This window comes from Lactuca virosa, chromosome 3 (genome assembly GCF_052849685.1).
Source record: "Lactuca virosa cultivar CGN04683 chromosome 3, Lactuca_virosa_CGN04683_v6, whole genome shotgun sequence".
In the NCBI taxonomy this organism is placed as follows: domain Eukaryota; kingdom Viridiplantae; phylum Streptophyta; class Magnoliopsida; order Asterales; family Asteraceae; genus Lactuca; species Lactuca virosa.
Window position 1 is genome coordinate 74,659,905 of NC_136428.1, and position 24,777 is coordinate 74,684,681.

The window sequence follows — 24,777 nt, forward strand, 5'->3', positions numbered from 1 at the left end:
ACTTAAGATCTTTATATTCATACATTTTTTATGAATGCATGTATGAATGTTTTTCTTTATAAAATCGTAAGTAAAAATATACTACATTTTAATGGGAGTAATCTTAACGAAAGTTGTAGTTGTAGTAGACTCAAAAAACCGAACATGTAGACATAAAGATCGTTAAAATATGATATCGTATGAAGAAGTTACGACGTTCAGAACAAAAGACCTAAGCCAAACCACAAGACATACGCAACCAAGCAGTTGAGATCACGATGGACATAAGCATCAACAGCCCCAAACACCCCATCAATGCTTGTCACACGTAAGATGTTGTGAGAAAACCTAAAGAAGTCATTTATAAGTATTGAATGAGTACAAAAACAAAAATGACTTATTTTGAAACAAAAAAATATTAAGGACTAAATGTGTACAAAATGATAAATATATTACCATATTAAGTCATTATTTTCGGCTAACTTGGAATAACCGGTCATAATGACTGAATGTGTACAGTTTACAAGTTGAAGGGTAAAATGTAGACGAAAAAAAACTCAGTGACTAAATATGTACAAATTAAAAAATATATTATCATTTTAAGTCATTAACCAAAAAAAAATGCTCTATCAACCTCGAAAAAATAAATTGTGGCCGTCAATCTGATAAATGAGATTACCGTATTTAATTTTTTTTTTTTTTGGATAAACCTCTAGAAGTAATCCCATTTAAATTTCGATGCAAACTAGGATTCAGGAGATTAATTCGCCCTAATTGTCAACGATTCTAAAAGATTTTAACTAAACCATCGATTTTGGCACAGATTCTCCCTATAAAACCAGATTACAGAGAGTTTTGTTCTTGATGTGATGGTCATAATCCGTTGGAGGAGGGTTGAAGTCTGAAACTTTAAGCGGTTCTCATGGATTTTACGGATTCAGCTCCACTTTCCTCTGTCTCAGCCCCTCTTCACTCTGGCTCCACTCCAAAAGAGGTACTCTCCCTCACGAAAATACTCTTCACTTTAATCCGTATCGGGAAATTAGATCAATTTTGTTTTGCGTTCCTACTTTTAATTTGTGTTTCTTGTATTTACGTTTTCATCGCTTTGAATTTGATTGACATAGGTCAACGACAAGAATTTTAGAACACTTTTGAAACTTGTGTTTGGGCAATCAAATACGATTTTGCTGATCCACAAGCAATTTTGAGCCGTCGATAACTTTAAATAACTGCAACTACAGTTGCATCGTAATGTTGTTCTTCATTGACGTTTGTCTTCCTGCTTGCCCAATCTACCATTTTACTCACTGATTTCCTTTGGTTGCTACTTCCTTCTTGTTTGATCTTTATGATTTAATGTAGGGTTTATGATTTAGATGTATTCTGCCCCCAGTGACGAGTTTTGTTAACCATATAACCCACAACAATAGGAACATTCGGATGCCAAAATCTTGTTATTCGTATTCATGAATTCATCAATCTGTTTATTGTTCTTTTTGTTTAGGAGGATCATTATGTAGCATCCATAAGTGATGAACATGAAATAATCTGCTGGGGATGTGGATTGCGCCTCATTCTTTCACCTTATACACCTGTTTTCAAGTGTGGTTGGTGTGGAGCCATAACTAATCACAATGCACATAAACAAAATGATAAGCACTTTTGGTGGAGACGATTGAGAGACCGGTGTTTTGTCATTATCCTTCTGCTATTTATGCTCTTCATTATAGGTAACCTTCATATCCATAACTCATTTCCTTTACAAATATATATATCAATGAGTGAAACTAAACTTTAAAGTTACATACACAGGTAGTGGTGTTTGGGCTATTTATCCTGTCATATTTTCAGTGAGTTATTTCTGTGGTGTATCCCATTTGACAATAACGGGTATCTTGTCTTTAAGCACACTTTCAACTTATGTCCTGGCGGCATTCCGGTCACCTGGTGCACCACCACCTATAGCCTGGGGCAGCTACCCTCTAGTGGGAAGAGGTGGACTTGATCGTTACAACTTTTGTCACTTTTGTTCAAAGCCAAAGTCACCTAATGTTCATCACTGTCGTTCGTGTAGAATGTGTGTATTAGACATGGATCATCATTGCCCATTTGTAGGTGTTCATACTCCATCTACTTTGTAAATAATATTAAATGTTTGATGCGTAACTTTTTTTTTTTTTTTTTTTTTTTACGAATTTGCCCTCATTTACTTATGCAGATTGGAAATTGTGTTGGTGCGGGAAATCACCGAAGCTTCATCCTGTTTCTAATCTCAGCAGTCGTGAGTACTTTCTATGTTTCAATTGTATCTGCTTACGTGGCATTTAAAATCTGGCCACCATTAAGACACATTCCTACAACTGTTTTGACCAAGTCAACCGTTGTCACGATCCTCACAGAATACACCTTCTCTTTTCTCATATCAGTAGAGTATCTACCAATCAGAGGCTTTGTACTCATTTACCTATTTTTTGCAAGTGTGTCTGTGGAAATTGGTTTGGGTGTGCTTTTATGGCAGCAACTAATATACATATATGAAGGGAAGACGTATTTAAGTCAGTTAAGTTCAAATTCAAATGGAAATGATGAAGTTGAGGAAAAAGATTGTCAAAATCTTGTTAGGTTTTTCGGGTGCCCTTACCCTGCAACAAGATGTATGCTTAGTTTTTGGAATTCAAAGAAGAGCCACAAGAAGTGAAATATATACCACATACAAAGGTTGACTTGTTTTTTATGTTGCATACTAGAGATTTATATCATTTTTAGTGTTTTATATATATACATCATTTCATGTTTTATAAGGTTTTATTGATTTAATCCCCACCAATTTCTCATCAATTTATAGTTAGCTGGGTTTCTCATCCACAACTTAAATGGTTTTTAGAAGATAACCCGGTCAATAAAGATGAAAGTTGCATATCATACTTAAAAGGAACAAGTTTTCAGACGATATCTATTGTGGAAACCTATTTTCTAAATCAACGATTAAAAAGCCTATCTTATATTAAGCTTAATAAAATAGAGATCCGAGAAGCTAAAAAATGCAATTGACATGGTACTCTCTTAATTTGAAATACCTAAGTTCCTTAATAAAATGCCCATGTACAAAAACAAAACAGTGAGAAGAAAGAAGGTTGGAGATGATCCTAATTCCTAGTATTTGCTAGTGTTTACGGCCCAAAGTTTATGGCTTGATTCAATATGATCAACCCCACCAAACACTTAGAATTATCTGGATATATGACTTAGTTTCGAATGTTGGAATGTGTCCCCTAATTTCTTGTCTAGAAGGCCAAGTGTAAATAAGACCAGCATTCTTCATTTTCAGCCATTTCACTTTGAGATGAATATAAATACTATTGCATTCATTAAGTGTTTGAAGTCCTTTCTTGTATACTTAGCCTTGATTCTCCCTTAAAAATGCTTACTAAGCTTTTAAACCGGGTTAAAATTAAACTTAGTGGTATTATGGGTGTGTTTGATTTGACTTCTAATCGGTCCAAATGTGGACTAGGTCCAAAAACTTCAATCAACATGTTTGTTATACCATCTAAAACCTTGGACTCTATCCAAACTTGGGACTGGGTCCATTATTTTCATCTAATTCGGTCTACCAGAGAAATGTGAATGATTGGGAACAAACTGAGGAAATTGACAAACAACGAACGCACGCCGCCTCCACAGCTTCTTCCTCCTTCTTCTGTCGTCTTTCTCATGTGTGATTTTCTTTCAATCGTTTTTTATATATTTGTTTGTTTATTCAAGCTAAAGTTATAAGAAATTTCTTTTTTGGGAAATCTAGAAGTGGGTTCAAAGTCTTTCTTTTGAAATCAACGATTCAAACAACCAATGTCTATGCAAACTCGATTCTTCACCTAAGCCAATCGAAGGTTTCTATTTTGCTATTTCCATGAACGAATAACTCATACTTGTTTTAGGAGATATGGAAAAGGAAGTGCATAAAAAGATAGAGTTTGGTTCCAAATGTTATTTTTGTTTCAAAAAGAGCACATATTTTTGGGAAGAAGGCGTATTCAATTAGAGCATAGTTTTGTGGAAAAGGTCATATCCATGATATAAAAATTAAATGGGATACGATGGGTAACCACTCTCTGATTGCATTTTTGGTATTGTTGATCTTTTCTTGCTACCCTCAAAATCATTGGGGATGGGTAGCTAAAAAGTAGTGTAAAAAGTAAGGAAGTGCACCAGCCTTGACCTTATAAAGGGTTCAAGTGTGATCTAATTGCAATTTTAGCAAACTGTTGTTGCAAGAAAAAATATATGCAGACTTTACTGAGAAAGAAACACAACTTGACTTTAATTATGAAGCAATGTCACAATGATAAAGAAAATCATTGTTTAAAGGAGTGGTGCACATGGGATGCCATAAACATGTTGACAGACAATACAGAAAATTAGGAAATCGTGAGAGAGTGGTTGCTTCATCAGCCCGGGTAATCATCTATGCTAAAAACATGTTGTAGAATTTTTTATTGGAATTATAAGAGTCTATGCCTCTATGGTTTGTTAAACTTATGAACTAAAATGTTGTTTATCATTGTATTGTATAAATCTTATGACATTATCTTGATGGGTTGATGTTAACTTATGTTTTTCTTTTCTTTCTTTCTTTTTTTTTTTTTTTTTGCTTTTGAAGATGATGTGATAATTAGAGGAACATGTAATGTAATGTTATGAGTGTGTCACGGGTTCAAGGCATGTTGGAACAGAAAAGTTTATCCAGAGTATAACTTAAGGTCCCTAAAGATGAGCTATCACTTCAATGTTATATTTAAGAGCCATCACTTTTGCCTTGTGTGTGTTAGTTAGTTAGTTTTAGTAACCAATTTTTGAACTAGTTATGGTAATTTGATTGGTTTTTTGTTGTTATATTAAAAATACCATATCCATGATCATAGAATGTGTGTTATTTGTTATGCAAAAAATCTTGAAAGGTAGTATATGTATATGTTTGTTTCTTGAGACAACATAAGGGTAATATGATCATTTTTCATCATTCATAACAGTCAGTCAGAGATAAATTTAAACAACATGGTTTCAATTAGATGTGGACTCAGTCAGAAGTTCTAACTCAATCAACACTAACTCAGTCAACAACTATCAAACAATCCATATGTTGTTCCAATACTATTATCTCGTGTCGGCCTAGCATAGTATTATGCCACACTTAGTTGGTGTATGCTCATTAGTATTTTCTAGGCCACCAATTAAGTTTACATATTCTAGATGTGGTAAAATTGGGATAAATAAATACAAAATAATATATATTGTTAGTGGAATGGTAGTTTGTTGAATTGTCTTTGAGAGTTTGTTACAACAAGTAGTATTCAAAATAGTGGAGGAATAAGGGAGATTCATTCTTAAATTGTTATATGATATTTTACTACGTGGGGACTAGTTTCTCGAACTGTCAGGGTTTTGCATTAATCTTTTCATTGAGAGTTGTTTTTTATTTAATCCAATATGTATTTTATCGTTAATTTTCTATTGTGCAACTAATTCTTAGCAAATTGGTATCAGAAATCACTTTAAGCCAATTTATGAAAAGAGATCATGTCAATTGTAATTGTTGTCCAAAAACAGGAACATTACATGTTGGGAAGGAACTTTATCACACAGATTGATTGAAAATGTTTGAAGTTCTTTTTGGAGCAACATGAACCAGGTAGCAAATACCAAAAAAAAATGCTATGCAACTACATTTATGGTTATCTACTGAGTGTGAAACTAATAAGCTCAAATTATACTTGTATAAAAGCCTAAAACATTCGAAAAAATTACACTATAAAGAAAAGTGAGAAAAAAACATATCATACAAGTAATAAATATGTTTTATACTTCATTCATTTAATAATCAGTTGTGATTCATCTATTTTATGAAAGGACTTCAAACACTTAATGAATGCAATAGTATTTTTATTCATCTCAAAGTGAAATGGCTGAAAATGAAGAATGCTGATGTAACATTCATAAAGTTCAAGCCAATTTAAAACTTTTTCAAGCATTCAAAAACCATAAGTTATTACAAAATGTTTTCAAAATAGTTTCATGTCAGAGTATCCCAGAAATCAAATCATAAAATATGAGGAGGTGCACGATCACGCATTCGCCTTCCCGCGATCATCTGAGGTACCAGAAACAAAATCCAAAATTGTAAGCCCGAAGTTTAGTGAGTTCCCCCAAAATACCAACGCCATACAACATAACCATGTCATAGCAAATAAACAGCATGCATACTGAGCCATCAGCCTGACTGGACCGCCTTGCAGGGCCATCAGCCTATCTGGACCGCTCTCCGAGCCATTGGCACGTCTGGACCGCCTCACGGGCCTTCAGCCTATCCGGACCGCTCGTCGGGCCTCCGGTCTGACTAGTACGCCCTTACCGGGTTTGCAGTCTATCCGGTCTGCCCTAGGTTTGTTGGCCTTCAGCACAAAGCAGGACCGCCTCAACCCATCCCCAATCACACAATCAACACATAATATCAAATGCTAGCATATACAAACAGTCAGACCGATCAAACAGATCACTAATCATATCATCATCTTATATACAAGGATACCGACCTAACAAGTCACTAACATAGCATCATCCTATATACCAGGATACCGACCTAACAGGTCACTAAGCATATCAACATGCAATAAACTCGGATACAAATCCGAAAAGGGTCGGCATTGGTGCCTTCGACCCTGTTAGATCGGTGACTTTTTGATTCAGATCTGGTACTTTTTGTTTCATATTAGGTGACTTTTGTTTCAGAACTATCAGAGAGATGCGGTTCAGGAAGAGCAGAGGCTAATGAAGGTCGTTCAGGAAGAGGAGAGGTGGAGGGTGGAGGTTTCCGACGAAGAGAACGAGTGAAGACAAATCAAAGAGGTGTAAATAGATCCGTAGAAAATGGAGAGACAACATTCCAGTGGTGGTCTGGTCGTTCCTTTGGTTCGATTGCCGATGGCGCTCCGGTGGTCTTGGGTAGGGATGTGCATGGTTCGGTTTGGGTCGGTTTTGGACCCAAACCGGACTCAACCCATAAATGGTCGGTTTTTGGTCGGTTCGGTTTCCTGGGTTCTGGAGTCAGTTTTCCGGTTTCTTGGGTTCAACCCATATACTCACGGGTTCTAGGTTTACCCATGGGTTTTGGGTTTTAACCTATTTTCCAAAAATGAAGCAAGAAGTTAAATACTTCAAAAAACACCACAAAAAATGCAATCATAACCATAGAAAAAAATTATTACAGTTTGTCAACTTTGACTTCGTGTTCCTGATCAATAAAAGGACCTAAATCTATAACAGATTATATCGCATTCTTAGTATTAACTAAACCATAAATCTAAAAGTTAAGGAAAAAATGAAATCAGGCCTGATAAAAATGTTTCCTATCTCTTAGGCTCTTGGCCTTTTACTGATTAATAGAAGGAAAGATTGCTAAACCCAACTGAGAAAGTGAGAAGCGACTCAAGTGAGAACGACTCTTTTCTTTTAGGGTTGTTTTTTTAATGTGTGTGTGTCTGTGTGTGTGTGTGTGTGTGTATATATATATATATATATAGGGCGGTTTCTTGAGTCGGTTTGTCAGTTTCTTGTGTGGGTCGGTTCTCGGTTTGGATGGGTTGGTTTCAGGGTAAAAACCGAAACCGAAACTGATTTTTCGGTTTTTAAAAAATTCAAACCCTAACCGTCGGTTTTGTTTCGGCTTCGGTTCTGGTCGGTTTCTCGGTTTCTTGGTTCGGGTTTGCTCACCCCTAGTCTTGGGGAGCAATTGATGTGTGTGTGTGTGAGTGAGTGAGTGAGTGAGTGAGTGGGGTGAGGTGGGGGAATAAATGGGATGGGTTTTTTACTTGTTTTTTATTTATATTAACATTATTTTGTGTTTTTAATTAAAAAAATGACTCATATTTATTCTTACGTTTTCAGTTATATATAATTTTTTGTACTACAACAATGTCATATGACCAAACATTATATCCACACATCTATTCTATATAATTTTTTGTAATGTAACAATGTCATATGACCGAACATTATATCCATACATTTACCCAACTTTATTCTTGTTTGGTTTATCTCGAAGGTTCAATTGAGCTTGGAAAATTACTTTTCCATAGTTTTTAAAAAAGTATGTGAACTCAAAATTTTGATCAAAAATTCCAAAATATTATTTTCTTAATGTGTAACTTTTCCTATGTAATTATATTTTGTTTTGTAATGATCCAAATATCCTGTTTAAACAATTAAAGACACTTAATGGAGGTATATTTTTAATGGTTTTTTTTCTTTCATAGGCGTCCCAAATATAAAACTGATAAGTTGTGTAAAATTTGGTGACTTTAAATCGTACAAAAAAGAAATACGTGATTAACTTATGTAAAAGATAAGTTAATATAGAAATTTCCGTATTCCATTTTTTATCCAAAATTTCGGATATCCGAAGTAATATCTTAGTCACTATCCAAAATTCTGAATATGGATCCAGTATTATATGTCTAATATCCGCATATCTAGTTTTGAATTCCCCCTAACTATTGGGAGAAAGAGGTATCTTTTTGCAAATTTGGCCAAACTTGAAGGGCTTCTAGTAATTTTGACGAAAGAGATGCACCACATGTTGCTGAGCTACATAAAGCCGGTAGATAAGGTCGCCCAGTGCACCAAAAGATGGGACACTGCATTTCAGGAACCTTAGCATCTCCTCTCTCAACACACACCAAATCACTCAAATTCTCCAGATACACGCTTTCTGCTTCCATTCAAAGAAACCATACCCCACCCCCACTGGTAATTATTCTAATTATTTGTTTGCATGGCTCTTGAACGCAAGTTTCTAAAATTACAAAAATCTATGGAATGAGTAATAATCTAGAGTGTTGTGTTGTTCAGATAGGGAAAAAGGTAGGAAGAAGGCTGATACGAATATCAACAGCAGAAGGGAAATGGCAGGGAAACTGGAATGCTGACTATAGCTTCTCACTTCGAGACCTACGTTTGCAAGATCTAGTTGAAGTTGGTGATCCTAATGATGCACGAGTCTTCGTGTCCCTATCTATTCATAGGGTCTCTCTTCTCTCTCTAGTCTCTACTATACTTATAACGTGACAGTTGTACACTTGTACTGTGTTTTGGCATGCACTGAATTACGTCATCGATTGAATAAGATATGTTTGATCAGCATGCAGGGTTTGGACTTTCAGTCGATGGGACAATTGACACATCATTTACCAGAAAGTGTAGCAACTGCTCTTCTCCTTATTGCAGAAAGGTACTTTTGTGTGTCATGGTAGAAAAGGCACATAAAATGTGCTTCTGTTATTATTGTTCTAAAGTGATCTAAAATTTATTGTCAGATTACTTCCAGCTTCAATGTGTGGGTTCTATCATCCAACAAAGATGGTGACTCGAATCAACTACCTGAAATTGGCGGCGATGATCCATCAGTATCTCCCTCCCTCTCTCTGTCTATATATATAATTTATAAATAAATGTATATATCTATATGTTTGTGTTTTTGCATACATAAGATGTATGTGTACGCATTTATAGATATCTCTCTCTTAACATATACACAGAAAGGAGGACTGAAGACATTGATGTCTTGCAGGTGATCTATGTGAAGCCTGGATGTGAAGCAGATCTTGACACGTTAATACAAGACAATATTAGGCTCACTACTTCTGTGAATGTACTATACTACTCTACTTGTCCTCCAAAACAATCTACACTTGACCTTTTTGTGTCAAATATAATATCTTACTTCTTAATTTCAAACTCAACAATTATACAATTTGTGCCATGTGTTTGCAGGAAACATGTTCAGATTTTTGTGAGAAATCAGAACTCGGATTAATTAGTAAGTACTAAGCAGTGAAATTTTGAATAAGTGATTGCCACAACCATACACCAAAAAAAGAAAGAAACAGTGCAATGTACATTATGTTGGTAGATCAAACCTCTTATTTCCAGATCTTTACTTCTATTTGCAGATCTTAACAAGGCAAAGACTACAACTGTTGATAAGAGGTGGTCCAAATTATTAGAGCTAAAAAAATTGTATCAATAAAAACATTATATGGTTAGTTATTTATTCATCATATTCAAATATGTTATGTTCATTAAACAGATATTCAGATACACAAATGAAACACGATTTATCTAACCATCCAGTTCTGTATCAGATCTATATGAAGCCCAGAAAATCTTTTCGAGCACTCCTGCAAACAGAAGAAGAAAAAGAAAAAAATTTGTAGCTCCAAATTTTAGGCTGCAATGTTGCCATTTGTATATATCTTCTTTCATCTTGTTTTCTATATCTGTATGATGTATACACAAAAATATTCTATACATAATAAATACTTATATATATATATATATATATATATATATATATATATATATATATATATATATCTGCTAATCATCTACCTTTCTTTATCTCCAAAGAATCAACTATACAAGACAAAATGACACATAAGTTTCCAACTACCATTAGAAAATGAACAGCGGAAAGAAGTGTGACAAGTAATATCCAGCATTTCAAATTGCTATCTAATTGTAATTATGAAAATCAATGTTCATGAAGACAAAACAACATTTATGTGTTGACCATCTTAGAAGCAAAAAAAGATTAATGGGGATAACTTAATCCTATGTACAGCTCATCTAATGTTAACCATGAAAAGGATATCATGTCATTGGCCAAACAAACTTATGGTCTGTACCACTAACTATATTCCATGATCCATCAGCAATCTCATCAAAAAGTTGGGTCCACCCCCATGATGAATACCCCACAAAAAACCAGTAGTCGGTCATGGAGCGATTGTGTAACTTGAGATTTTGTATTAAATTGATTGTGGCCCATTGGTCAAGGAAGTAGATGTCTGGTAGAACTTCAGGGTGTTCATCATTTCCGGAAGATTCTCGAGTTAAGGAAACAAGTGGGAGTTCACGTGCTATGACAGGACCACCGTAAGATAGTGGTGCCTCTTTCAGGGAATCCAACCCTTCCTCGAGTTGTGTGATGGTGTCCCAACTGATATGTTTGTTGATGATCAGACCTTGAAATCCGGTAGTTGTGTTGACTTTCACAATGAGGATTTTGGATTTGGCAAATGGATATATACTCTGAAGCTTTTGGGTTGCAACAAGTATGGAACCAGGTAGTATTTCTTGTACAGATTTAGCGGGGTCGTATGGTGTGTGAGGTACGATGTTGTTTTTGGTGTCTGACTTGTGTGTATAGGAATAGGACCTGTCTTTTAGTAGAATCTCATTGCTTTCCTTTGAGAGTGAAATGTCCTCATATGTTGTTACAGGTTCTGATGGATCCTTAAATGGTTTCTCATTCCATGCTCCCTGTTCAGCTTCAGTCCATAATATACCTAAATCATAGAAAGTACAATGAATCATCTGCTTGAATGGAAGATTGAATATCAAAATAGTGAAGTATTGAAAATGTTTTGCATCTAACATGATCTCACTATGGCCCCTATGATAGAATTTCAGGTGAGAATAAGAGCTACAGAACATAAGAACATAAAAAAGTTTGACCAATAATTACCTCGCTCCTTGTAAATCCAATGAGAATCACCACCTTGATCAGCAATAAACTTGATGACATTAAATACTGAGGTTTCCCCATCATAAGAGATTGCTTCCTTCCTTTCTGCTGGATATAACAGCAGAGATGGGTAAAGATCCCTCTGCATATCCAGACCACATCAATATGCATAAAATTTTGAAATAAATAAAGTTACTGATGAATTCTAATAAGACTCCATTGTTAAAAAAAGGTTCTACTAAGAACTGATACAGATACAAGACATGAAATCTAAGTACAACATAGAAATGAACATTTAATCAACATTACATAGATGTAAACATGATATCCCATGCTTCTAACATGGAACATGATATACACAGACCTAAATTTTGAATTGAATTTACAAATATGTACAATAACCAAAAGCAAGGGATAAACAAGTACCTTAGTTGATGACTGGAGTAGTGAACTACAGTCATTTTCTGTGCAATCCATCATATAGATCACTGGAAGCTTCAATACAGTATTATTTATGTCATCTGCAACACATTTAACCTTCCTTAGCAAAATGATTGCATTGTTCATGTGGCCAAACATTTAGCACTTAAAAACAGAAAGTTATACAAATGAAAATAAAAATGCCAATCTATGACTTACCATTTCTTGATGAGGATTGCTCATTCTTGAATTGACTTTTTACAATATTGCCATAACCCTTGAATGCCTGATATACCTCACGAACCACAAGTTCTGCCCTTAGACAAAACCCACACCAACTACTAGTAAAAAGCACCAATACATCCTTCTTCCAAGCATTGTCATGAGAACCAGAGTGGTTGCCATTGCCAACAACCAACTCCATAAATGTAAGAGCACTGACACGTGGTATAGAATCCACCTCATGAAAATCTTGATTAACAAATGGAGGACGTGGGGCCTCCTTAGAGTCAGAAACAACAGACTTAGACCGTTGATATGGTACAAGACTTCCATTCAGAAACTTGTGGAGAAAGGCAGATAGAGAAGAATAGCTAAAATCAGCCTCTTCAGGGTAGACATAATGTTGATGTGAAAGAGGATCAATAATCACCAATGATGGAATCTTCAAAATGCCTGATAACCCTTCAAGTAACCGAAATTGTCCATCGACAAAGAAAAAAGAAGAGTTAAAACCTGGTAAGTCCACATCTTTAATAGACAGTTCTTCCAGCTTATCATCATCAGATTGAACATCTGTTTCTGACATTGTGATATCAATATCATCAGAGAGTAGCTGGAAGCCTACATCTTTAGCAAGTGAACTTAATTTTGTTTCTTTTTTCTTCTGAAGAACTTGTGCCAAGACTTCTTGCAAGGAACTACCTTGCAAATTTGAAGCAACATCGTCAAAAGTAATATGTTTACCTTCCTTCATGGCCATGATATAGATTTTGTCTTTTAGTGCAGTTACCTTAGATGATGTTGACATCTTTAGCTTAGGATGCTGGGAAACAAATAAAGGTTTATAAGGATTGACAATGTTTTGAGCATTCATTTTAGATGGAGTATGATTGTCCAAAGCGAGTTCTCTAAAAATAGTAAGAGATTCCGTGCTTTTACTTCTGATCTTCAAGGAATGAGATGATCTGTCAATGAAAAGGAGTACTGATGGCCTATCTGAAGGTAAACCAGGATCAAAATCATACTCATCACCTTTGAGCTGCATATTCAATATCAATCAAGAAATCAATACAAGAATGATAACAAACTAAGGATCTGTTTCTTTTTTACTTACCTCCATAACAGGTGATTCATTATTCTGTATAATTCTTTTAAAATCACTCCCTTCTTTGAAAACCTTTGCACAGTTAGGACATCCAGCAGAGTAAAGCATCATCAACCATGAACTGGTATCTCCAACAACACCTAAAGATGAAATTAGTGATCTCTCAGAGACTAGACCAAACTTTAGTCTTTCAGGTGGCAGAAAGAAGTCTCTAACAGAAGTAGTGAAATTGTATAGGGAAGACTCAAACAGCTGGAACTCCTCAAAGCCACAGGAAGCTTCATCACTGGATCTCATTTTCTCAGCCTCCAAGAAATCACTCTCATTCAGAGGAGCAAATTCATCAAGCCCAGGAAGTCCACTAAACTCATCACATGGGATCTTTTCATTTCCCTCCCCCTGTTTCAAAAAAATAATAATAATAATACGTGCATTGTTATTACCAGGACCTGCTATTTTCTTTATGGCCTCATAATTATGTGGAATTAGAAACTACCATCCACCTGATTCTTGATCCCATCAGCTGAACTTGGTGCACTGTTTTCTCCATATAAACCTGCCCTAAGAGGAACACCTGCATGATGAATTTTCCATTAGTGCAATATAATATTGTCCCTAACCAGGAAAAGTCAAATGCAAGTGTTCTTTCTGGATTTCTTGATTATGTCCAGAAGAAGTCAATGATTATTAGGCCTTATTAAAGGGAAATTTACTGCTGTAAAATCAGCAGTGATATGCTGTTTGGTGATGGCCTATATAAATACTCATCACCTAAATCTATTATTACTTCATAGAGATCGATTAAACTGTTAAATATGTGTATGTATGTATCTATGGTATAGCCGTATAGCATTATACTTTGAAAACATGTGTATGTATGTATCTGTTATTGGTTAATACCTAATAGAGTAATCTAACTTATCATGACATTGTACTTTGAAATTCTAAACTTGTTTAATTTTGTTCCTATTCAGGCATTGTACTTTGTATTAGGACATTATATTTTACATTGGGACATTGTAGTTTATATTAGGACAATAGGACCTTCTACTTTTTATTAAGACCTTGTACTTAAAAATCTAACCTATTAAGACACTAGTATACTTTGCAAATCTAAACTTCTTTGATTTTGGTTACCAATTATAGCATTATACTTTTGGTTTTGTTCTTACTAAGGCATTGTACTTGGTACTGTTCTTTGTATTAAGACATTGTACTTTGACAATCTAACATATTAAAACCTCGTACTACAGTACTATGACATACGTGTCTTGTACTATATATAAATGGAAGATACCAAGATACCATATTAAACATTCAGATAACACACAGATATCAACAGATCAGCAACAAAAATCATTGCTTTGCTCCATAAAACTATTAAAGAGCTACAAAAGAGTACACCAGGGGATAACCTCCACCTCAGCACTTTCCGATCATAAAGTTTATTTTCTTTTAGAAAAGAAGTGAAAAGGTAGGAAGTAATACCAAAAGCATTTTCAGATCTGTTATTCATGACCTTGGCCATCAGTTTGGGTGTCCATCCACAGAACTCCAAAACAAGTAAAGCCTTGTCTGTTGACTTAAGAAAACTTGTTAGGTCCTCTGTGGTTGATAAAGACTTGAGGGGGATTTCTTCAGGCAAAAGTGACATAAGATAATGAGCAGATGATAATATGCTCTGAACCCGATGTGTTCCTCGATATTTGTATGGCAAAGAATGGCGATAAAATATGATATTTATTTCCATTGTAGCACCGAGAGCATCTGCTAGCATCTTATCATGATTTCTATGAACGAGCATTAACTTCAGAGTTGTAAATTCTTCTTTCTTTTTACTGACAATGTGGGCTAATTCCTTCATAAGAGATCGAGACTCGCCAGACCCTGGACATTAAAAGACCTTATCAGTTATCAGATTTGTGATAGCATATAAATTAGGGTAAAAGGATAATGGAGTAACAAATTTCATTGGTTTATGTAGGTTATTATCTTATATTATTGATAAGAAGAGGGGTACATATGCATGTCACTTTCCAATATGGACTATCATGGATGCACAAGTCTAAACACAATGACTTATGTAGACCTATTAGATATCGATTGGTAATAGGAAACAACCTATGGATTTATTTATTAACATTGTTTTCTCCAAGTATTAGCCTATCCATATGGGATTTTTGGTTTGTTGTTGTGCAGTCCTGTATATTTAAAGAAAATAGTTCATGCTATCATATGAGTGGGATTGTTGGCTAAGAAGAGTAGATCATCCCTTGCAAGGGTAAGAAGTTGTGCATCCTCTTCCTCTTTGTTACCTTTCTCCTATATTCTTCTCCTCTACTTCATTACACGTCGCCATTGAAGTGTTGAACATCATATATGATGTACAATAAACATGAAGCACATTCAAGAGTTTATTTGTGCATAATATGATCCAATAAATTGTTTTACATTCTTGAAATACACATGGGTATAGGATTTAGCACTGCATGTCATATTTGAATGCACCTACTCATGTTAAGTTAAGCACTCCCTCTAGTGCTAACTCGCATATGAGCTTAAAGAAGATCTCTTCCACATATAGCAGCATTCTTGATTGCGCTCCAAACTTTCCCACGAAACTTGTGGTCATATATTCTAAATAATGACAGTAAAAACTGATATATGAAAAAGATGATCTAAGCTACAAATATAAGGAGGGGCATTAGGTAGACATGAAATAGATAAAGCAGCCAACAATACAGCACTGACACAGTCATAATGTGTTGCTCCAGTCTCATTTAGTGTTCCTCCCTCTGTTTCCAGCTACAATCTCCTTCCCTCAACCTCAGCACTAAACTAGGCCAAAATTATTCAAACTCTACAAGGCTTAGACTACCAAGTTAAGCCATCCCAATCTCCAAGGATTTTAAATCCTCATTGTATGCTTAAGTTGCCAGCATATCTTTTGTCAACAACAACAGGCAGCTGTCCTGCAACTCCTATGTTGTAAAGTACGTTACCTATTCATACTATAGGTCCTCATATCAAAATGTTCTGCTAGGAGGAGACTTAACTTCCGCATATCAACGTTATGAATCACTGATCCCTCCTTTCACAAGATGACTCATATTAAATGTGCCTGTTTTTAACTTCAAAATCAATGTGGATTCTAACAATCTGATAACTGGTATATCTCATAACTCAATTTCGTTTCGATAATCACTAGGTTTAACGTCGAAAAAAGTAGATGTATTCTTGTTTTTCCTTTGGATCCGACTATCAAACGCATATTTCCCACACAGAAATAGACGTTTCACGCAATCGGAGTACAGAATTTTAAGATGCCAAATTGTGTATGAAATGCAGGTTTTAAATCCAGTGATAAACAATTTCAATAGAGATTTAAAGAGAGAGAATTACATGGCACAGTGACGATGAGGAGGATATGAGGATTTAGACGGATTTGAGATGAGAAGTTGTGTTTCGTAAGAATTTGCCATTGAACTGGTTCCTCTCTGTTGCTGGTGTCGGATTTCGAACGAACCGAGTGAGTTGAAAATGATAAGGAGAGTACGAGGCAGAAAAGAAGCAGTGGAAGTAGCTCCGTTGATGAACAGCTGCGGAGACGCAAATTCAGAGCCGCCGCAGGATTTTTCATTACAAGGCAGAAAGAAAAAAATGTGACTGGAGTACTGCCCGACGAAGACCATCAGAGCGTGAATGCCCGTAAATTCGGTTGAATATGGAATCGGATCCCGTCCTACCAACCCGAACCGAAACAAACTTTACCATTTTGTTTTCAATTTATTTTTTTAAAATGCCTTTATTACACATTAAACTATTAATATTTGTCTAAAATAACTTTAAATATTATATTATTTTTTATAAACTTTTAAAATATCATATTTATCCAAATTATTATTTTATAATGTTTTTAAACATTTTAAATTATTATTTTTAGTCAAATGTTGAGTTTTAAGTCGTACAAACCTTATTGCGATATGTACAATCAGTTTATGCATTAAAAAGTATTGAATCTTATCCGGTCAAACAAATGAATCAGTCAAACTTGAAGCAACATTCCCTCAATTTTAGCCAATTGAATTGGTCAAAACCAATTGAATCGATTTGAGTCAACAAATGAAAAAGTCAAGATAAAAATTAGGAGTCTCATTCAATCGTATGACCAATTCATACCATAATTTAAGGAGTTATAGTTACATCACACTTCATTTAGCTGAAACAAACCCCGATCATGAACAGTAGCGCACCACCACACATTCTCCGGTGAAGAGCCACATCAACTATGTTTCTTTATTTTCTTTCACGTTACACATAAATCCCTTATGCATAATATCATATCTATGACCACATGGTATTACTATCTTTACTGCAAGAATTATATAAGTTACATGGTGATAATACTACTAAACTTTCCAGCAGGTGTTAAAGAGCTTTTACGGTGATGGAAAGTGTATTACACGAGACCATGAATTACCATAAAGAGCTTAGAAATAAGGCATGGTTTTCCATTTGCTAAACATATCTAAGAAATCAAAACCCTTTTATTCTCTACTATCCCCTATTCAAAGTGAGTATTTGCTTCCATTTTTTATTTCATTTTTGTAGAAAATCACTATTTATGCAATTTGTTTTGTTATTTTTTTAATGATATTATAATTACATTATTCATTCCGCATTATGCGATGTTTGTATTCATGTATAGATATCTAGGAACAAGCCAATGGTTAAAGTCTTTTTCAGTAGCAAGATATCAGTACTGTAATTATTTTTTCCTGCATGGATTTTCTTTTTAGTTTAGTTTTTTTTTTCTTTTGGATTTTGTTAAAATGTTTCTTGTAGTTATGTTGCATGTGTCAAACCATGTAACTATTGGATTTTTTTATAATAGGAGAGTCAAAGAAGCTGAACCTGATTTCAATGACAAAGAACTGCTACCAAAGAGCTTCAATGAGAGAAAACGTTAGTTAGGTATGTTAAAGTTCAAATAGAAAAAGAAATGCATTGATACATATGTATTATCAATTTGTATACAAATTATGTTTTTTTTGCAATCTAATTTTATATTAATGGTCTACATAGTTGTAGCGATAGATGACCATCCTAGCTGCTTTAGGTACCCAAGAGCAATGTCATAAGTATATTTCTCACACAAAATAATAAATGAATCTTGGTTGAGGTACTTCACTTTGTGTAAATGCTAATATGTTTCTCCATATATAGCACCATTAGCCAATTTTGAAAAAAAAATTACTTTCTCAACTTTGCTTTGATTTTAGTTGACCAAAATATGATGTTCCTTTTAGTATTAATTGATATTATGCTCATGTATGGATATAGATATGGCTTTGGTTCTGTTTCCTTTTGTTTTTTTCTTATCATGTAACGAGATGTTTTGCATGGACCAAAATTTTGATATAAGATACCAGATAATAAAATAAAAAGAAAATGACATTCTAAAAAAAGTTATCGTCTTATCGGAGATGATCATAAGTTGTTAGCAATTCACCAAAATCTACTTGTAAGTATTTTATGGTAGTATAACGACCATGTATGGAACATTGATCCAAGTAGTTTATGCAAATGAATTTTTTAGAATCCATTCAAATGAATTTTTGCTAATGACAATGGATTACCACTTTTTTATTATCAAGTGAATGCTTATCTCATATTTTATGCTTTACTTACGAGGGTATAATTATACTTATGTTTTGTTTAGATGAAGGTTGATCCTTATGTATAACATGGTCTAATTATGCATAGGTATTATCATTAATGTTTTCTACAACAAGTTGTAATTTTTTTCCCTATAATATATCTATTCACAAGGGCTATTCATCTGTTTGATGCATTACTTATCATATTATTTATAATTTTTTGATGTCCTTATATGCATAGGTTGCTAGGGAAAAAATATTCAGATTAACTATTAAAATAATATTTAATTAATGCAAGTGATGTCCAACCTAGCTGGATTGATGCACCGGTTTGATATCGACGTGGGTTTGAGGTCAGGACATAGGGGTGTCTAAAAAAACCGCAAAACCGAAAAACCGAGCCGATCCGGCCAATCCGAAACCGAAATAAACCGAAACCGAAAAAACCGGGTACATACGGGTCGGTTTCGGTTTTTATATTTAGATATCCGCGGATACCCGAACCGAACCGTCATATATATATATATATATATATATATATATATATATATATATATATATATATATATATATATATATTATAATAATAATAATAATAAAGAATTGTGTATATATAAAATAAAAAAGAATTGTGTTCCAGTTTTAAATTGAAATTTTAAACCAATGCCACAGTGTAGCATAAATCACGTTCATTTGCTTTTTATCAACTCTAACTTACTTATCAAATGTATATTTTATGTGTATGTACTTATTCATAAAATGTATATTTTCTCATATTCATAAAATGTATGTTTTTAGGCGTAAGAGTTAAATTTTTTATTTTTATTTTTGTGAGTTTTTGGTTTTTTATAAAGATATGATTGAAATAAAGATAGTAGTTTCGATTGATTATTATTTTTTATATTTAACGGATACCAGTGAACCGAACCGTGGTTACCCGCCTTTATACGGTTCGGTTTTTTTAGCAAGTCGGTTCGGTTTCGGTAAGTGCATGCAAGGTACCCGCCCCGCTGTCACGGTTCACAATTTTATTAATATCCGATCTGAACCGCCCCGTATCAGGACAAATCTTTGAACTTGTTAAAATTTGCCTCTTGCAATTATTCCCCATGTGTAAGAAGTTTTTCGTGGAAATCCCTTGGGGGATAGGTTGAGTTTGCTCTGTAAAGAAGCTCGAACTCAAGGTCACCACTTATATATTGTGGTGAGGTTGCCGTTAAATAATTAGCCGTTTAAAAAAAACAACTATTATTTAGCAATGTATTTTTATATTTATCTTGAAACAGCCTAAAAAAAACTAATTGCCTCCGGAAAGTATTTGCCGGAATAAACTATTTCACTATTTTTAATCCAAAATATTTTGTGTCTCCTATGGGATCTCTAGAATATGACGTGTATGAAAATAAACAATTCGATGCGAGCAATTATAATAATCGATGCTCGACACTTATTGGTAATTGAAAGTTGCAGTAGATTATCAGTTATTTGGAACCAATTCGTTGTTAGTTATGTGGAAGATGTTTCTGAAATGTATCTCTTTAGAATATGACATATTTCCAAAAGGAAACTATTCGTCATCCCTCCAAAAAAACTAATACGTGTTACCGATATATTTATTTATCTTCTAGAATCGGTTTTCTTGCATGGTGCGCTTTATGTGGCATTATCGAGAGAATATCATGTGCCAATACAAAAATATTAATGAACCCTGACGCAAAATCCAATGGAAATTAAGTCTATAAATCAAATGTGGTGTATAAAAAAATGTTGCATCATTAGTAATGTACAATAAATCATGTGTTCATGTACATTTGCAAAACTATTCGTGTCTGTCGCTTGGCGCGGGTAACTGCTAGTGTGTGTGTGTGTGTGTATATATATATATATATATATATATATATATATATAGGGGGAGAGAGAGAGATGTAAGTTCAATTGAGAAAATAAAAAATTTTAAGAATTAATGAATTATTCTCAACAAAATATTTATTTTTGCCGCTAAACCCTTCATTGTATCAGCCGAAAGGGAAATGAATACATACGCGTTTTCCAATCAAACATGTTTTCTTAAACTATGTTAAACCTTACCTTAATATATACAAAAACATTGTTTTTTGTTTTTTTTTTTTAAGGAGCTATTTTTATCGAAAAAATATTTTAAATATATCAAAATTCTTAATTTTTTAATATCTATTTATAGACGTCCATATTGATATAGTTTTAAGATAAAAAAATTATTTTTTTTATAGTTTCAGCTCTCGTTATATTATTCATAAGTGAATAAAAATTCATCAGATTTTATTACAGAACACTGGTTAATCACTTATGAATAAAAAATATGCTTAATTTTTTTACAGTTTAACTATCATTCATATATGCATAAAACATGTATTAATTTTTTTTACAAGTTATATGCATATATGAATAACACATTTATCAGAATTCTGTTATAGTTCATTTGTTATTTATATATGAATAATAAGTTCGAATTTCCAAAACACTCCGTCTTTTATTAGCATACTACTTATTTATATATAAATAATAAATGAACTGTAAAAAAAATCTGATAAATGATTTATTCATATATGAATATAAAATACACGTTTTATTTATATATGAATATAACATGTGTGTAACAGCCCAATTTTTCAATAAAATTTTTCATTTCAATAACAAAATCATTTTCATAAAATATAGCATTCCAATCACATTTGTTTCCAAAAACCCACGACATCAAATAATTATTCAAAACATCAGAGTGTTCACACTAAAATGTCGGAGAGTACACGTCGCGCCATCATGCCGGGCCCTTGCCCTTAGATCCTAAAGTACCTGAAACAACCAACAAACTGTAAGTTAATGCTTAGTGAGTTCCCCATAACATACCCCGCATAACCACATAATCACATATATACTACATAGGTCATGCATATAACATATAAGGATGTCGTGGACTCCCTCCAGGGTCTTACTCCAGGATGTCGTGGGCTCCCCCCATGGTCTTATACCTATGTGTCATGGGCTCCCCTTACATGGTCTTTAACTGGAATGCCATGGGCTCCCCCACATGGTCTGATATCCAGCTTCCACGGGCTGCCCCCGGGGTCTTCGTATATCTAACCAATAAGGTACTAACATATTCACATGCACACATACTAGACATATCCATAATGATTCCACAATAATCATCACAACTAACTAAATGGGCCGGCCTTGGTGCCTTCGACCTATTGGTATGGTGAGGAGACTCACCTCTCAAGAAATGTTGAACCGCTAAAAGTCAAATCCCAACTCACAGCTCCGAACTCAACTGCCTACAACCACCATGTGACTAACTTCATCAGAATCCTGAAATACCAAAGATACCCTTAAAGTCAAACTTGGTCAACCATGGTCAAAGTCAAGGTCAACAGTCAAGGTCAACAGTCCATGTTGACCCAACTCGTCGAGTGCATCTATCAACTCGTCGAGTTCCTTTGGTTATTAGAAAACCGAGAAAACCCTAGCCAACTCGTCGAGTCATCTCCACAACTCGCCGAGTTTGCTTAGTAATCAGAAAGATCGGGGGACCACGATCTAACTCGCCGAGTTGGATAAGCAACTCGTCGAGTTTTCCTAGTCTTAACTCATTCAGTCACTTCCAAGCGAGTCTAATGCCTCCAAACCATAGATCTGGTCCCCTAAGGCTGAGATACCACGTAAAGTTGCTAACTTTACGCCCATGCATGGTATCAAGAGGCTAAAAACACTCAAACTAAGCTTCATACGAGACCTAGGGCATGGAGGAGGCCAAGACTTGATAAATATGGCAACTTTAAGTCTCAAAAGGCCATGAAATGTATAGATCTGAAGTCATAACTTCAAGACATGCTCAGATTCGAGAATGACTCCAAAATAAGCTACTAAAAGCCATAAACTTCTCAATGAAGAGATTTATCAAATAAATGGTCAATGTATCGACTTTATACCTTAATATGGCTGCCACAACAGAGGAATTCCTGGATCCAAAGCTTCTCCCTTCAACTAAGCAATACAACTCCAATCTCCTTCAAGAAAGCACCAATGGAGACACTCTTTTCACTCATACACACTCTAAATGATAGAAAGCACGAATTAGGGTTTTCTCTGGATAAAGGGGGCGGTAAGGGAGGCTAACAATGAGGCTTAAGGCCTTTAAATAGGGTGCAAACCCTAAAATTAGGGTTTTCCTTTCTAGCGTCAACTCGTCGAGTTGGGGCCTTCAAACTCGTGGAGTAGGCCCTTAATCTTGCGTCCAAAATGATTCCTACACGACGAGTTGGAGTTCCCCAACTCGTCGAGTTCCAGTCAAAAACCCTAATATGCTTCCACGGGCTGCCCCCGGGGTCTTCGTATATCTAACCAATAAGGTACTAACACATTCACATGCACACATACTAGACATATCCATAATGATTCCACAATAATCATCACAACTAACTGAATGGGCCGGCCTTGGTGCCTTCGACCTATTGGTATGGTGAGGAGACTCACCTCTCAAGAAACGTTGAACCGCTAAAAGTCAAATCCCAACTCACATCTCCGAACTCAACTGCCTACAACCACCATGTGACTAACTTCATCAGAATCCTGAAATACCAAAGATACCCTTAAAGTCAAACTTGGTCAACCATGGTCAAAGTCAAGGTCAACAGTCAAGGTCAACAGTCCATGTTGACCCAACTCGTCGAGTGCATCTATCAACTCGTCGAGTTCCTTTGGTTATTAGAAAACCGAGAAAACCCTAGCCAACTCGTCGAGTCATCTCCACAACTCGCCGAGTTTGCTTAGTAATCAGAAAGATCGGGGGACCACGATCTAACTCGCCGAGTTGGAGAAGCAACTCGTCGAGTTTTCCTAGTCTTAACTCATTCAGTCACTTCCAAGCGAGTCTAATGCCTCCAAACCATAGATCTGGTCCCCTAGGGCTGAGATACCACGTAAATTTGCTAACTTTACGTCCATGCATGGTATCAAGAGGCTAAAAACACTCAAACTAAGCTTCATACGAGACCTAGGGCATGGAGGAGGCCAAGACTTGATAAATATGGCAACTTTAAGTCTCAAAAGGCCATGAAATGTATAGATCTGAAGTCATAACTTCAAGACATGCTCAGATTCGAGAATGACTCCAAAATAAGCTACTAAAAGCCATAAACTTCTCAATGAAGAGATTTATCAAATAAATGGTCAATGTATCGACTTTATACCTTAATATGGCTGCCACAACAGAGGAATTCCTGGATCCAAAGCTTCTCCCTTCAACTAAGCAATACAACTCCAATCTCCTTCAAGAAAGCACCAATGGAGACACTCTTTTCACTCATACACACTCTAAATGATAGAAAGCACGAATTAGGGTTTTCTCTGGATAAAGGGGGCGGTAAGGGAGGCTAACAATGAGGCTTAAGGCCTTTAAATAGGGTGCAAACCCTAAAATTAGGGTTTTCCTTTCTAGCGTCAACTCGTCGAGTTGGGGCCTTCAAACTCGTGGAGTAGGCCCTTAATCTTGCGTCCAAAATGATTCCTACACGACGAGTTGGAGTTCCCCAACTCGTCGAGTTCCAGTCAAAAACCCTAATATGCTTCCACGGGCTGCCCCCGGGGTCTTCGTATATCTAACCAATAAGGTACTAACACATTCACATGCACACATACTAGACATATCCATAATGATTCCACAATAATCATCACAACTAACTGAATGGGCCGGCCTTGGTGCCTTCGACCTATTGGTATGGTGAGGAGACTCACCTCTCAAGAAACGTTGAACCGCTAAAAGTCAAATC

The 24,777-nt window shown here is 35.1% G+C and overlaps 3 protein-coding genes across 3 annotated transcripts; 2 read left to right on the forward strand and 1 right to left on the reverse strand.

Annotated features, from left to right (window-relative positions):
• Positions 1-763: 763 nt before the first annotated feature.
• Positions 764-2,799, forward strand: LOC145165976 (DHHC-type zinc finger family protein). Its single transcript, XM_079084899.1, has 4 exons — positions 764-973; positions 1,487-1,712; positions 1,795-2,093; positions 2,201-2,799. The coding sequence occupies exons 1-4, from the start codon at positions 902-904 to the stop codon at positions 2,678-2,680; spliced, it is 1,077 nt and encodes a 358-aa protein (XP_078941025.1). The 5' UTR covers positions 764-901; the 3' UTR covers positions 2,681-2,799.
• Positions 2,800-8,643: 5,844 nt separating this feature from the next.
• LOC145165978 (E3 ubiquitin-protein ligase, putative (DUF177)) lies at positions 8,644-10,420 on the forward strand. Its single transcript, XM_079084902.1, has 8 exons — positions 8,644-8,784; positions 8,887-9,060; positions 9,176-9,265; positions 9,351-9,440; positions 9,605-9,685; positions 9,808-9,853; positions 9,987-10,075; positions 10,179-10,420. Exons 1-7 carry the CDS (start codon positions 8,665-8,667, stop codon positions 10,061-10,063), a joined length of 678 nt encoding a protein of 225 aa, XP_078941028.1. The 5' UTR covers positions 8,644-8,664; the 3' UTR covers positions 10,064-10,075; positions 10,179-10,420.
• Positions 10,421-10,593: 173 nt separating this feature from the next.
• On the reverse strand, positions 10,594-16,983 carry LOC145165977 (uncharacterized). Its single transcript, XM_079084900.1, has 8 exons — positions 16,713-16,983; positions 14,799-15,197; positions 13,814-13,884; positions 13,320-13,709; positions 12,203-13,244; positions 11,990-12,084; positions 11,564-11,705; positions 10,594-11,384 (listed from the first exon to the last, which is right to left on the reverse strand). The coding sequence occupies exons 1-8, from the start codon at positions 16,948-16,950 to the stop codon at positions 10,687-10,689; spliced, it is 3,075 nt and encodes a 1,024-aa protein (XP_078941026.1). The 5' UTR covers positions 16,951-16,983; the 3' UTR covers positions 10,594-10,686.
• Positions 16,984-24,777: the final 7,794 nt, after the last annotated feature.

Coding starts and splice junctions, on each gene's coding strand:
- LOC145165978 (XM_079084902.1), top strand. CDS start 8,665: ATGGGACACTGCATTTCAGGAACCTTAGCATCTCCTCTCTCAACACAC. Junction 8,785..8,886: donor ACCATACCCCACCCCCACTG/GTAATTATTCTA, acceptor TGTGTTGTTCAG/ATAGGGAAAAAGGTAGGAAG. Junction 9,686..9,807: donor GGCTCACTACTTCTGTGAAT/GTACTATACTAC, acceptor ATGTGTTTGCAG/GAAACATGTTCAGATTTTTG.
- LOC145165976 (XM_079084899.1), top strand. CDS start 902: ATGGATTTTACGGATTCAGCTCCACTTTCCTCTGTCTCAGCCCCTCTT. Junction 1,713..1,794: donor ATTTATGCTCTTCATTATAG/GTAACCTTCATA, acceptor TTACATACACAG/GTAGTGGTGTTTGGGCTATT. Junction 2,094..2,200: donor TGGATCATCATTGCCCATTT/GTAGGTGTTCAT, acceptor TTACTTATGCAG/ATTGGAAATTGTGTTGGTGC.
- LOC145165977 (XM_079084900.1), bottom strand. CDS start 16,950: ATGAAAAATCCTGCGGCGGCTCTGAATTTGCGTCTCCGCAGCTGTTCA. Junction 15,198..16,712: donor CCTCATCGTCACTGTGCCAT/GTAATTCTCTCT, acceptor TTTAATGTCCAG/GGTCTGGCGAGTCTCGATCT. Junction 13,245..13,319: donor ATGAATCACCTGTTATGGAG/GTAAGTAAAAAA, acceptor TTGAATATGCAG/CTCAAAGGTGATGAGTATGA.